Source organism: Plectropomus leopardus, chromosome 13, assembly GCF_026936395.1.
Source record: "Plectropomus leopardus strain MGB_pleo_1.0 chromosome 13, ASM2693639v1, whole genome shotgun sequence".
NCBI classification, from domain to species: domain Eukaryota; kingdom Metazoa; phylum Chordata; class Actinopteri; order Perciformes; family Serranidae; genus Plectropomus; species Plectropomus leopardus.
In genome coordinates, this window is record NC_142188.1 from 33,455,082 (window position 1) to 33,470,890 (window position 15,809).

The 15,809-nt window shown below is 39.1% G+C and overlaps 1 protein-coding gene across 2 annotated transcripts in view; it reads left to right on the forward strand.

Moving 5' to 3' along the window:
- The first annotated feature begins 2,020 nt into the window (after nt 1-2,020).
- The window catches only part of LOC121954407 (neurotrypsin), a 28,542-nt gene continuing 14,753 nt past the window's right edge, over nt 2,021-15,809 (forward strand). The window contains exons 1-4 of one of the 2 annotated variants that reach the window (XM_042501892.2): nt 2,021-2,345; nt 8,411-8,450; nt 14,828-15,070; nt 15,415-15,553. In XM_042501892.2, coding sequence (XP_042357826.2) covers nt 2,274-2,345; nt 8,411-8,450; nt 14,828-15,070; nt 15,415-15,553 — 494 coding nt within the window. In that variant the 5' untranslated portion in view covers nt 2,021-2,273. The remainder of the gene's footprint in view (nt 2,346-8,410; nt 8,451-14,827; nt 15,071-15,414; nt 15,554-15,809) is intronic. The other variant, XM_042501893.2, reaches the window with a different exon arrangement.

Genomic DNA, 15,809 nt, shown 5'->3' on the forward strand with positions numbered 1-15,809 from the left:
ATGGTATAATCTCTGACAGCCATCCCCGGAGTCTGGAAGCATCTGAGGCTTCTTTCCCAGGAGGCACCCCAAGAATTTTGATGATACATCAAGATGAAGCTTTCTAAGGATCTGTGTTTGTGAGAGGTGGCCAGGAAAAACAATCAGAGCTTTGAAAGTTGCCATTGAAATCCAGCCTATCGGACCTTTTTATTTGGAGAGACATTATGGGCTTGCCCTGCTTATCTCAATCTGATCTTTAGAGTTCTTTGGTGCATGTTACAGTGACAGGATGTTGACTTCCACTGCTGTTGCTTTCGGAGCTGCCATTGTTTCCCAGGTGTCAGATAGTCACTATCAGCAAGGGTAAACTGTCCACACAGAATATTAGCTTATCAAGTTATGACCACACCCTACATGATAAGATATCATCTGAACTCCTTAGTACTTAAAGGAGCAGTGTGTAGGAGTTAGTGGTGTCTGGCTGTGAGGATTGCAGTTTATAACCAGCTAAAACTTGTCTCATGTGCCAAGTGTGAAGTCCTGGTGAGAATTCCTTCAGTGTTGATTGTTCAGGAGGTGTTAACCCAGAGCTAAAATATCCACAGAGGTCTCTTCCTTTCTAAAATAAATGGACCAGGTGGTTAAGAAGAGGAAAAACTCTCAACATCATCACATAAGACACTGAGTCTGAGCCCGACAAAGCCCAACCTTAACGCCCTGGGCGCACTACCAGTGTGGTGGTGCAAGCATCTTGAGTGGAAAATGCAGCAGCTCGGTGGATCATTAGGCAGGTTTCCATATCAGATTTGTGCAGCAATATTTAAGCAATATTTTTGAAATGTTGAATGAGTGATGTTGTGTGACTGCTCCTCTGGCAATAACATTCAAAGAAAATTAGCAGCCACCACACTAGCTGTCATTATTTCCAATCCAAGGCCATAATGGAAAGGCAAGCAAGCCCCTTATACGTGGGAGCAGCCACATATGAGGGATTTCTGGAAGGTGATAGTCCACGATTTCACAGAGGAATTGTGGATTCAAAACTTCAGGATGATCTGCTCAACTTTTGAAGAGTTATGTGATGCAATAACACGTCTTGTAGTGCCTGCTGCATCACTGACTGAAGCTCTGTTCCGGCCAGGAGAAAGGGCAGAGAGCCCTGAAAGAGAAGATCATCTGGATCAGTCAATCAATCAATCTATCTATCTATCTATCTATCTATCTATCTATCTATCTATCTATCTATAATATCATCAATATGTTGGATTTTCATATTAAATAAATAATACATCAATTGCAGAGTGCTCATTTTTATATATTTATTTAAGAAAAAAGTTTTGTGGTTTTCCATTGCAGCCTGAGCCCTACCCAATCTGACCAATCACACTGGTTTGAACCCATTCCCGGGCTTTCCGGCTCGGCCTCAGGTTGACTGGACAATGCATTTGAATTTAGTGTGTTTTACTGTAATTTAAAAAAACGGAACATATCTGCTAGAATTTGGCCACATTTTTACAGCAGCTTGATACAGCGTGTGCCGAATGCCACAGTGATCGAGATCTATAACTATCTATACTGCGCGCGCACGCACGGCTTTATGAATCTCATCAAAAACAATGCGTATGCATGTTTCTGCCCTTGTTCCTACACACAGTTTGGGCCATGAATGAACACGTCTGAGTTTCATGCGCGTGGCCGCAGGGCTCCTCTGTACTCTGCGCTCCGGCTGCGTCATATTATCCATAACGAGATCATAGATCATATATCATATCATATATCTGGCACCTGAAGCCTGGCTGTTATACATTTACCGTCATAAAACCATTGTATAAGAATGATTATTTTCAGGAAATCTTATGTCATTGATTTTTAGGCTCAGTATGAGCGCGTCACAGCTCTGATATAAAAGACAAATCGCTTGGAAATGTTGGAGCGGCGCCTCACAGCGGCGCACTCTGTGTGTGTGTGTGTGTGTGTGTGTGTGAGAGAGAGAGAGAGAGAGAGAGAGAGAGAGAGAGAGAGAGAGAGAGAGAGAGAGAGAGAGAGAGAGGGAGAGAGTTCTCGAGTGTCCTGTCCTCGCGCTCTAGCCAGCAGCGCGTCATTTTTAGCCGTGGCGCGGGTTGGATGTCTGGAGATGGGTCTCGCGCGGAGCAGCCGGTGTGTCTGAATGTGTTTTCCAGTGTCGGGACATTACCTACCGGCCGAGGAGGATCGGTTCTGGGCAGGCGGGCTGAGCAGGATTTGGTGAAGGTGTGCGAGGAAGGTGTGGAGGAGATGGTTCCTTCAGCAGGATGGACCGGAACAAAGTGGTGCCCGGGCTCTTGCCCTGCTGTGTGCTCCTCGCGCTGTGTGTGTGTGCAGAGGTAAGGCGGCTGCTGCCAAACATTCTCCGGCTATATAAAGCTGATGTTTAAGAGCTGTCATCGGGCTTTGTCACGCTTTTATGGCACTAGGAATGGTTCAGCTCCATAGACTCCGGTGAACTAGATAAGTGTAAGACTTTATTCTCTTCTCTGTCATTTCCGAATCATTTTATGCCACAGTTCCTGGAAATTACTTTGGCTGAGTTATGATTACTGGGAAAGTAGAGACAACTGTGTTTATTTCTAAAGATCATTTCTTTGAAAGAACGTCAACAAACTAATAAGTCACCAAAGTTCATCACAGTTATTAATATTTGTATAGCCTACATTAGAAAATTAGAAATTGAGCAAAAAGATGCATACAGATACAGAAACCATATTCATTTTAACCACCTGAAACCTGGATTGACATCACTTTTCTTGTGCTGCGTTTAGATGCCTTTCTCAAGTATTTTAACCTCCGAGTCCTGAGCGAATTGGTGCGATTTCTTTCAAAAACTAAGGGAGAGGCAATGAGGAACTTGTCTAGAAATCATTAATTTAAAATTTTATTTTTAAGAAGCTAAAACCAAACTATATTTCTAATTATCATAATTATTTAATTGCATTATTGTCGTTTTTTTTTTTTTTTTTTACTAATTTCTTGTCAAATTCTGGGTCATTTTGTGGAAAGTTGCTCAGAGCCTTCTTCCATGTTTTTCGAAAGAAATCAAGCCAATTTGCCCAGATTTCAAAGGGTTAAGAGTCTGTGCCTATAGGCCATTTCCACAGACTGAACTGCTGTACTGTAGAAATCAATATTTCTAAAAGCTATGGAAACATTTCTAAAGCCAAACTATATTAATATTTATCACACTTATACATGTTAAATGATTTGAGTGAATTAATATAATTTTTAGGTCTCTTCATTATTTGTCTGTTTTTGTTTTTTGTTTTGCTAATTTTCAGGTGATTTTCATGTACTTTTAACTAATTTCTTGCTAATTTTTGGGTCATTTCTTGGTAAGCTGCACCTTCTTTCCATGTTTTCCAAGTAGTCCATTTGCCCAGGTTTAAGGGTTAATACTCTGTGTATGTAGGCTATTTCCACAGCTTGACCTGCTGTGCTCTAGAAGTCTAGGCAAGGTTATCGTTTGTGTGAATGAATGACACCGTCCTCCTAAGAAGACTTTATGGAGAAATATCGGTTCATTTTTGGGACAAATCCAAAACCTGCAAATTACTACAGCTCAGACTGTCCCAGACTTTGAAAAAAGGAAAACAACACACAGAACCATGTCCAATCCTCACTCTCCATACATCAAACTACATATTCATACATGAACCTGTAGATAGAATATAATAATCCTAACACAGTCTAACATGAGTGTCAAATGGATGAATCCCTTCTGGAAACCAGAGGTTAGTGCTAATGCGACCATAAGCAGCAGTGCACAGCAGGTACCTAGCAAAGCTGTGAAGCAGTGGAAACCCCTGTAACTCTTTTATCACCTAACCCTTACCCCCCTCTCCATATCTGCTTACATTCTCAGGCCAGCCTCAGATAACAACACATCTAGGATGTGATCTGTTTTCAAATAGGATTTTCACTTGTCAGTTTGGAGCTCACAAACTGACAAGAAAACATTTCAGAATCAGATAGGCTATTTAACTGGATTGTTTGCTTCTTATTATGGTGTTTAAACCAGTCTGAGTTACAGTCATACCTCCTGCACTCTGCAGAACAACAGTCAGCATAGGGAAAGGAGGGAAATGAAATCAGCCAGAGAATGTAAACAGAGCTGCACTGGGAGTACAACACAACATACACATGCAGCGGTGCAGTAGTGATAAGTAGTATAGATGGCTTGTACCTCATGAGCAGGATATGTATAAATAGCAAGTATGTTAGACACAACAATAGGCGGGTTTCTGTTACAGATCTGTGCAAAACTTAAGATTTTTTGAATAACCAACTATGCTATGAGGTTTTTACGATTTTTTGGAGGACATACTATACTATGACGTTTTCATGATATTTGACCCACATACTATAGTATGATATTTTCATGATATTTTGAGAGACATATTTTATGATGATATCTTATGATTTTTTGACAGCATACTATAGTATGACATTTTTAGGATTTCTTGGACGACATACTATAGTGTGATGTTTTCAAGATATTTTAGAACGACATACTGACATTTTCATGATATTCTGAGTAACATACAATACTGTTATGTTTTTATGATTTTTTTAGAGACATACTACTGTGTTACGTTTTTATGATATTTTAAAACAACATACTGTAGTATGATGTTTTTATTATTTTTTACTGTACTATGATGTTTTTAGGATATTTCGCTTGACAGACTATACTATCACGTTTTTTAGGATATTTTCAGCAACATACTACACAGTGAAGTTTTTTATGTTAAGCAGCATAGAGTTCTATGATTTCTTGAGGGACATACTATACAATGAGGTTTTTATGATTTTTTATAACGACAAACCATAGTATGACTTTTTATGATATTTGAGGTGACTTATTTTGAGCAACATACTATACTATGACATTGTTATGATTTTTAGGATGACATACCATAGCATATATATTATGTAAAATGTATCATGTGACATATCATGATATGATGTTTTTATGATTTTTTCAATGACATGCTAACCTATGACATTTAAATATTTTGAGTGACAAATTATACTATGAAGTTTTTATGATATTTTTTGGCAAAATATTATACTGTGATGTTTTTAATGTTATAAAGTACTATGACATTTTGATGATTTTTTTCAACATATTATACTATTATATGATGTTTTTATGATATTATGATATAACATAATATACTATGACATTTTTAGGATATTTTTGACGATATTATATAGTTTGAAGTTTTGATGAACTTTTGGACTACATAAAATACTATGACATTTTTACGATATTTTCGACGACATACTATACTATGACGTTTTTATGATATTTGGGATGATATTCATACTATGAAGTTTTTATGATATTTTTGAGGACATACCATAGTTTGATGTTTTTATGATATTTTGGACAACATACTATTCTATGAAATTTTATTTTATTTTGGACCACATACAATACCATGACATTTTTATGATATTTTGGACGACATACAATACTATGATGTTTTTATGATATCTTGGACCACATACTATACCATGATGTTTTTATGATATTTTGGATGGCATCCTATACTATGACATTTTTTTATGATATTTTCGACATCATACTATACTATAGCGTTTTTAATATATTTTGGACCACATGCTATACTATAGCACTGTCGCCTCACAGCAAGAGGGTTCCCGGATTCGATCCTGGGTTGGAAGGAGGTTTGGTCCGTGGGTGGGGGCCGTTCTGTTTGGCATTTGTACGCTCTCCCTGTGCCTGCCTGGGTTTTCTTTGGGTTGTTTTACGACACTTTGGATGACGTACTATAGTATGACGTTTGTATGATATTTTTTGGAAGACATACTATACTGTGACGTTTTTATGATATTTTGGACAACATATTATCCTATGAAGTGTTTAGGATATTTTTAATGCCATACTATAGAATGATATTTTTATGATGATTTGGAGGACATACTATTCTTTGACGTCTTTAATATGTTTTAAACGACATACCATACTTTGATGTTTTTATGATATTTTGAACATACATTCAGAGAGGACCATGATGAAATGGCGCTCTCTGGATGTGGGTACCTCGCCTGGTCACCACCCCCCCCAAAGAAAATGCATGGAGCCGCCACCTGTGGGCCCACCACTCGCAGGGAAAGGGATCATTGTTGGGTGCCTTGTGTGCTGGGTGGCAGGCGGGGGCCTCAACGTCGCAAACTGGTTCTAGGGACGTGTAACGTTACCTCTCTGGCAGAGAAGGAGCCGGAGCTTGTGCGACAGGTTGAGCAGTACCAAACTTGATATAGTTACGCTCACCTCCACGCACAGCACAGGTTTTGGAACCATAACCTTAGAGAGGGGCTGGACTCTCACCGTTTCTGGAGTTACCCAGAGTGAGAGGCACCGGATGGGTGTGGGGATACTCATGAGCCACTGGCTGAGTGCCGCTGTGTTGGAGTTTACCCCAAGGAACGAGAGGGTCACCTAGATGCAACTGCATATCGCAGAGAGGAGGTCTCTGACTGTCCTGTGTGCGTATGCATCCAACGTCAGTTCAGAGTACCCGGCCTTCTTGGAGTTTCTGGGCTGTGCCCTGGAAAGGGTGCTGGCTGGGAGCTCCATAGTTCTTCTGGGGGACTTCAACGCTCACGTAGGCAATGATGGAGATACCTGGAGGGGTGTGATTCGGAGGAACAGCCTGCCTGATCTGAACCAGAGTGGTGTTTTGTTATTGGACTTCTGTGCTAGTCATGGATTGTCTATAACAAAGACCATGTTCAGGCATAGGGATGTTCATAAGTGTTCTTGGTACCAGAGCTCCCTAAGATCGATGTTCGATTTTGTCATCATATCATCTGAAATACATCTTTTTCAAAAAAAGGGGACCGGTTGGTGTTGGCCTCCTCCAGGGTTCTCCCTTGTCTCCGATCCTGTTTGAGATGCTTCCTGGGCGACGATATACTATACTATGACTTTTAAATATATTTCGAACCACATACTATATCATGATGTTTTTATATTTTGGACGACATGCTATAGTATGTTTTTTTTTATATTTTTGATGACGTAGTATACTATGAGGTTTTTAACGATATTTTGGACAACATACTATACGATGACGTTTTCATGATATTTTTGACCACATACTATACTTTGATGTTTTCATAATATTTTGGACAACATAGTATACTATGATGTTTTTATGATATTTTGGACAACATAATATACTATGATGTTTTTTTTTTTTCTGGGGCTTTTTTTATTGCCTTTAATGGACAGGACAGTCTGAGCGTGAAAGGGGGAGAGAGAGAGGGGGCGACATGCAGCAAAGGGATGAGGCTGGAATCAAACCTGCAGCTGCTGCAGCTAGGACACAACCTCTATATATGGGGTGCTGCTCTATCCACTCCACTTTATCCACACAGGCACCCCGATACTATGATATTTTTAAATATATTTTGAACGACATACTATACTGTGACGTTTTTTATGATATTTTGGATAACATATTTTACAATGACGTTTTTTAAATATTTTTGTCGACATACTTTACTATGACGTATTGATGATTTTTTTGGACACACCATACTGTTACGTTTTTATGGTATTTTGGATGAAATCCTATACTATGATGTTTTTATCATATTTTGGAGGACATATTATACTATGATGTTTTTTTTTTATATTTTGGACAACAGACTTTGCTATGATGTTTTCATGTTTTTTGTATTTTGGACGACATAATTTTTTGACGATACACCATACTGTTATGTAATGTTTTAATATTTTGGACAAAATCCTGAACTATGATGTTTTGTGATATTTTGGTCAACATAGTATACTTTGATGCTTTTATAATACTTTGGATGACATAATATACCAAGAAGTTGATGATTTTTTGGGTTACATACTCTACTTTGAGGTTTTATGATATGTTTTTATGATATTTGGATGACATACTATAGTATGACATTTTTATGATATTTTGGATTACAAACAATCCTATGACATTTTGTGATATTGTAGATGACATACAATACTATGAAGTTTTTATGATATTTTGGACGACATACTGTACTATCACGTTTTTATGATATTTGTGACAACATGCTATGCATACTATAAATACCCAGGTTTACCGCTATAACGTGACATTCGAACTGCTCATAAGTATAGTCAGCGAGAAGCTGGCGTAGTCAGACCTGTAACAAATTTAACAGGGAAGTTTGTGTCATTTGGGCTCCCAGGTATTCAGGACCTTAAATGACAGTAGGGTCTGTGGCATGAAAACTCTGTAAAAGTCTTGCAGTATAATAAGTGTCATGTGTTTATTCATTGATAATTTCTCGGCAATCTTCCCATGAATCATGACCTCAGCTTGATTTGTCACATGTTGTATTTTTTCCACAGGTCACAGAAGGTGGACACTTGAATATTTTGCAGAGTTCAGGTAAGGGGGCACCTTGAAGTCTTTTTTAGTCTTTGTGTCTCTTCTGGGAGGAATGTTAACAACAAAATGAGCCTTACCAAAATGTGAGGTCCCATTACTATGGAGAAGTCATTGCTCGCCACCAAAACACTAGTATTTAGATGAACAAGAAATACAGGGCTCTAAACCTGATCAAAGCCTACATTGCCTTTTTCTTACAGGTATGAATACATCTTTAATTCCCATGTTTTAGTCTGTATCCTAATAAGTCTAATTTCTGATTCCCCTTTAAATGTTGGGAATAGAATTATCTGATGATCTTATCTGATCAGCATCATATTCAGATTGACCAAGCTGCTCCAACCGTTGTGTATGTTCCCAGGAGGATTCTTGGACCACTCAGCGACAATGTAGTTGAGGAATGACAGCACAGGAAAATGGGAGTTATAGTACGGCAAACTGAGCCACCAGAGTGGGTTAACAGTGTGGTAACTGTGTTCACATTTAAGAAAATACACTTCTACATGAATCCTAAAGACTTAAACCAAGCTGTCAGATGGGAGCAAGACCCATTGCTCACTGTTTAGGAAGTAGCCTAGTTTCAGGTATGCCAAATGCAAAGTAGCTTTTGGAGCTAGATGCTAATCTGACCTTCTGACAGATAAAACTTGATAATGAAAGCTCAACAGCTTCATACAAAGGTGCATTTTCCTTTTGTCTGTATGGGATTTTACAGGCGCCAGAGATGTTTTATGTGATTGAGGGTCTAGATGGTGTCGTAAACATCATTAGGAGGGTTTCCATTAAGTCTCAAATTGTGCAAATTGAAATTGCGAATTTCCAATTATGCCTAATGGAAACATGTCCATTTTGAAAACACCCCCATTTCTCATGAAAAAGTTTTTATGCTTGCATGAGGTTGCATTTTTATCCAATTTGAAAAAGCCATATTTCGCAAAACTGCAATGGAAACATTTTTTGGCTTTTCTAGGTCACATGATACTATGGCTATGTGCTTGTCGGTAGGAACTAGCTCCCTCATGATGCAGCAGGAGCTACAAAAGCAAACAATGAGCATTACAGAAGTTTTAAATGCACAATTCCTCTGTGAAATCGTGGACTATCACCTCCCAGAAATCCCTCCAACGTGGCTGCTCCCACGAATAAGGGGCTCGCTTTTCCATTATGGCTCCATAACACGCTTATGTGGCCTTGGATTGGAAATAATGACGGCTAGTGTGGTGGCTGCAATAGAAATAAAGCTGCTGATGTTTTGAATATCCATCACCATGGTTAGTGGGATGTTATCGCTAGAGAAGAAGTTGCAAAACATCACTCAGTGGAAACGCAGCCATCTCCACATTGAGTTTTATTGACATCTCGAAAATATCGCTTAAAACATCATACCATATTAGGTTGTCCAAAGAAATCGGAAAAATATCATATTAATGTCTTTACTATAAAAATGTCAAACTATATCATGTCGTCCAAAAAAATCATAAAAAAACGTCATAGTAATATATGATACTCCCAATATCAAAAAGACATTATACTATATATGTCACTCAAAATATCATAAAAATGTCAAAATATAGAATGTTTCTTAAATTTTGATAAATCATCATAGTATGATATGTCTCTCAAAATATCATAAAAATGATAATGTTATAACAAGAGAAGTCACAGAACATCACTCAGTGGAAACAGTCATCTCGCAATTGTGTTTTAGCTACATTTTAATAATATGACTTAAGTTTTACGCAAATCTGTTATGGAAATCTGGCTTTTGATTACTTGCTTGTTTGTGGAGCCTCCATAGAAGAGCGTAAGCACAGGTGGAAGAGGTTGTTGAAGTGAGCAAAGGACTGCAAGGTGAAACTTATCAAAATAAGTGCTCTCTAAAAACAAATCTTATCATATACTTTGGACACCCTCAGCACCACTGGACTGAGACCAGATGAGGATCAGGTGAGCTGCCTCCACAGAGCAAACAGGACCTGCTGAGGGTCATGAGGGTGATCCAGTAAAAAGTGTAATGATGGTCACCACTGCATCATTGGAGTATCGTAACACATCACTGAATAGTGAAGGATTATCAGTTACAGTTAGTGCCAAGTGCCAACCAACCTCATTGCTTACTCCAGTGGGAACCATCCACTTTCACAGGTGTTTGAGAGAAAAGCAGGAAAAGCAAAAACTCCACTTCGAACGGCAAATTGTCTGATCTGTAAACAGGAGAAAATGATCAGGGTGCAAAGAGGAGACACATGGCAGCCAGCTGTGGTCCTGCACTAACATGAGCAACTGCAATCATTAGTGGTTGACACACCAGACAGGAGTAAGGTGGGTGATTCTAGATCCTTTTTTCATTTTCATGAATTAATAATTAATACAGCCTGCATAACAAGCATACAAATTATAAAGAAAATAAGATGAACAGAAACTTACTGTGACGCAGACTGACCGTGCATCACTTTTAATGTCAACGACACCACATGAAGCAGATGAGTGTTTTTTTTCCTGCAGTGACAGTGTGGAGGCCACTAAAAACACTGCAGCCATTCAGCCTGAACAAGCAAACATGAATAATGCAATCTTACTTTTAATCAACAGCAGCACTAAACAGATGAATGTTTTTTCCCACAGTGACAGTGTGGAGGCCACTATCAACACTGCGGCCATTGTGTCTGAACAGGCAAATATGAATAATGCAATTTTACTTTTAATGTCAACAAGAGCACACCAAGCAGATGGATTTTTTTTCCCGCAGAGATGGTGGAGGGCAGCAGAACCACTGTGGCCACTGTCAAACAGATAAATATAAATAATACAATTTTACAAAATTTGGGAAATAGCCTAAAATTAGGGCAGCATGAACATACCATTTACAAGAAATCAACTGCATTGAGCCCAATTCACCTGTTTTAGCCTTGCCCAAATTCAAACTGTTCATGTGCTCGTAACTCGTAGTATGATAAATATGATATTTCTGAGGAGCATGTGAAGGCAGCGTAAGTCCTGAACTAACACATCAAGTTTTGTTCACACTTTGGGTGTACAGTTATTAAAATGTTGCATTCATTTTAATTAAACAAGTGATTGATCTCACTCCTCATCTAGATATATTTGCTGAAGTGACTTTACTAAACTTTGTGAAGCCCAAAAACTGCTCATTGTTTCTTGCAGCTTTGATTTGATCAATACAGCCGCTTCCCTCTGTTGGCCGAGGAAAGTTCTTCTCTAACGCACGATTAACACCTGTTATATTTGTGATTGATTAAGTTTAGCTGGAGATTTGCCCTCACTTTGTAACTAATGCTTTAAAACCTGGAGCAAAATCACTTTTCTTGTACTGCTTTCAGACACCTTTCAAAAGTTTTTAAACTTTTGAAGCAATTTAGTGTGATTTCTTTCAAAAACATGGGGGAATAAAGGCAATAAGCAACTTTTTAGGAAATTTTCCACATACTGCAGGGAATTAGTAAATTATTTTTTTTTAATGCTAGTGCAAAGTGTCCAGAGTAAAAAAAAAGGGGAAAAAAGCTAGGGAAACTCACTATACTTCTAATTATCAAGCATCAGAATTATTAGAATTTTAAAGCACTTTTCCAAGTGTTTTCCTTGTTTTTGTTTTTTTTGTTTTGTTTTTAAATTAATTTTTGGGTAATTTTCTTGTACTTTTTTACAAATTTCTTGCTATTTTTTAGGCAGATTATATTGTTTATTACCATTCTCTGGGTTTTTTTTTGTACCTTTTCACTAATTTCTTGTTAATTTGAGGTGATTTTTTTTCTTGCTCATTGCCTTCTTCCCATAATTTTTGAAAGAAACATTTGAAGCCTTGAAATCCTTGGTGTAAAAGGATTAAAAGGATGTGTTTGGTGTCTCTCCAATAATATCACACCCACAGTGATTGATTGCTGTGAAAACATGACTCTTCAAAAGGTCCGAAGTGACATTCAGCACATGCATGTACTGTAGACAGTCATGTGAGACACAGGTTGAGGTTTTACACACTGCAAACATTCTCACCCAGTCTTCAGGTCAAACCAAGTCTGTTGTCATCCTGTCTCCTGTCAGTCTTGCAGTATAGCCTGTATGCTCCTTCTGTGTGTCTCTTCACTTCAGCCCTCTGCTCTCTCTGCAGTCACGCCATGTCTGTATACAATTACCCAGTGTGGTTTACTGTTGTTCCACACCAGCAGCAGCAGCCTGTGGATCAGTCCTGTGCCTATAGCTCACAGACATGGTTAAAGCGGTGTAGCCCTGTAGATTAACTGATTTCCATGCGTCATGACTTAGGGCAATGAGGCTTCACCACTAATGGGAACAAAGCTGCACTGACTTCACGCCTGTCGGTCTCTCCCACTGGAAAATGGACGATTAGACTGTTGAGTATTTTATGCTTGGCAGCTGTGTTGGAATCTACAAGAATCTACATGTGCAAATGTTGAGTGATTGACTGTTGGATTCTGAGTCAGCCAAGGTTCTTCTTGTTCTGTGTGTGAACAAGTTTGTCTGCCCAGGAAGCACTTTTATGGATCAGTTTTACAGTTGGCAGTGCTTCTGGTTGCCATTAAGTGTCTTCCCTGCATCTCAGACTTGTCTTGTTAAACCGCTGCCTGCCTACCATGCATGTGTGAGGTGTGACATGTACTCCAGCCTCATAGAACTTGTTCTTACCAGTCACTCCAGGATCCTGTAACCTAAAGAGGAGTTCTAAAGCTGCAGATGAAGTGTGAAGACTGGCTGTTAGCAAATGAGGATCCTAAAAAAAACATTACAGATCCTAATAGAGAAATGGTCAGAGTTAAAAAGCAGTGATCACTTGAAAACTTAAAACTACTCTGTTACAAGTAAAACTGTTGCATTCAAAGTTAGTTACTTTTTAGCATAATTTTACCCTACAAATATGATTCTTAGCTTGTGCCCCCAGAGGCTATAATTACACATCACACAATGAAATCTTGCTCTGATCCAAAGTGTTTTTTAAATACAATTTAAGTGCATCAACAGTCCAAGGTCTCTGTTGTTGTAGTTTGGGCTTCATAATGTGCCCACATGTGTTCAACAGGAGACATATCTGGACTGCAGCAGGTCAGTCTAGTTGCTGCACTCTTTTACTATGAAGCGATGCTGTTGGAACATGTGCAGAATGTGCCTCATTGTCTTGCTGGAATAAACAGGGACGTCCCTGAAAAAGACTTTTTCTGAATGGCAGCATATGTTGTTCCAAACGCTGTATGTACCTACCATTAGTATTCTGGGGCCTTCACAGATATAAAGTTACCCATGGTGCCATGGGCACTAACACCTCCCCTTACCATCACAGATGCTTTGAACTTTGAGCTGGTAACAATGAGGATGGTCCTTTTCCCCTTTAGCCTGGTGGACACCATGTCCATGATTTCCAAAAACAATTTGAAATGTGGACTCATCAGACCATCTCATGTGAGCTCGGGTCCAGAGAAGTTGGCGTTGTTTCTGGATGTTGTTGATACCTGGCTTTCACTTTGCATAGTAGATTCTTAACTTGCATTTGCAGATGAACTGTGTTTACTGACAATGGTTTTCCAAAGTGATCCTGAACCCATGGAGTGATATCCTTTATACAGTCATGTTGGTTTTTAATGCAGTAAAGTTTGAGGGGCCAGTGGTCACAGGCATTCAATGTTGGTATCATCCTTGTCCCTTATATGCAAAGATTTCTCCAGATTCTCTGTATCTTTTAATAATATTATGGATTGTAGATGGTGAGATCCCTAAATTTTGTGCTATTGTGTGCTGTTAAATGTTGGTCTCAAACTGTTGCACTACTTGCCAATGCAGTTTTTCACTAAGTGGTGACCTCACACCATCTGTGCTTGTGAACAACTGAGCCTTTCAAGGAAGCCTCTTTCATACCCAGTCATGATACCTTAATCTGTTACTATTTGATCTGTTTACCTGTGGAATATTCCAAATAGGTGTTTTTTGAGCATTTCATAACTTTCTCCATCTTTTGTTGCTCCTGTCACAACTTGAAATGTGTTGTAGGCATCAAATTCAGATTGAGTCTACATTTACAAAAAACAATAAAGTTTATCAGTTTGAATATTAAATATATTGTCTTTGTACTCTATTTATTTAAATCAAGGTGAAAAACAATTTGCAAATCGTTGCATTCTGTTTTTATTTAAGCTTTTCACAATGTCCTAGGTTTTTTGGAATCAGGGTTGTAATTTGTTACTTACTACTTAATAACAAACATGGCCATGTATCTCACCAGATTTGGTCTTGTCTCTGTTTTGAATAATACTTTATTGGATTTTAAACCTCATTGTTTTCTAGCTCTTCATGTGATGTCAATCAGTAACTAAAGAATGTCTGACTGACTGAGTGATGGTCTGTGTCTACAGCTTCCCTCTCCTGTTCCAAGGGCTTTACAGAACTGGGCTACTATAACGGCTCAGTTTCCCTCACGGACTCAGGCCTCCCCTGTCTGAAATGGACAGACTTTCCAGACTACATGCGGCAGTACCCAGGCCGAGGCCTGGGGGAGCACAACTTCTGCCGAAATCCAGACCGAGAGACCAAACCCTGGTGCTTCTTCAGGCAGAGCTCCGGGGCCATTGGCTGGGCCTACTGTGACTGCCATCAGGGTGAGCTGAGAATGGATGGATGGATGTGTGGGTGGACGGACAGATGGACGGACGGACGGACGGATGGATGGATGGATGGATGAGTGACAGATGGATGGATGGACAGATGTATGGAAAGACGGACTGATAGACAGATGGATGGACGAATGGATGGATGGACAGATGGGCATATGGATGGATGGATGACAGACGTACATACATACCGACGGACAGACACATAAGCATGGATGAATGCATGGATGGGTGGATGCATGGAAAGCACACCAATGACCAATGCACTTTTTGTGTATGTATTTTGTATGTTTCTATGTATTCTAGCACGTTTACTTGTGTGTCATTTGCAGGGGCAGCAAGATTGGTGGGGGGGTCATCAGCAAACAGTGGTCGTCTGGAGGTCTATCTGAATGGCAAGTGGGGGTCAGTGTGTGACACACATTGGACCGACCGTGATGCCAGCGTCATATGCAGACAGCTGGGACTGGGGTGAGGATAGTCATGTTTTTTTTAATACAGCAGTGAATTGGCTGCTAACTTACTGCTCTATGTAACAGTGAATGAAACAACAACCCTACTGATTGTGTTGCAGCAGGTTCTGACTTATTTAGGAGACAAGGAGCAGTAGAAATACTATGAACTGATGAAATCTCATGCTGAACAGGTCAACACATTAGGCTATTTTTCCGAGGCTAATTGATTAGCCCCATCTGAGGTTCAAAACTAGATAAATGGAAGGCAATAA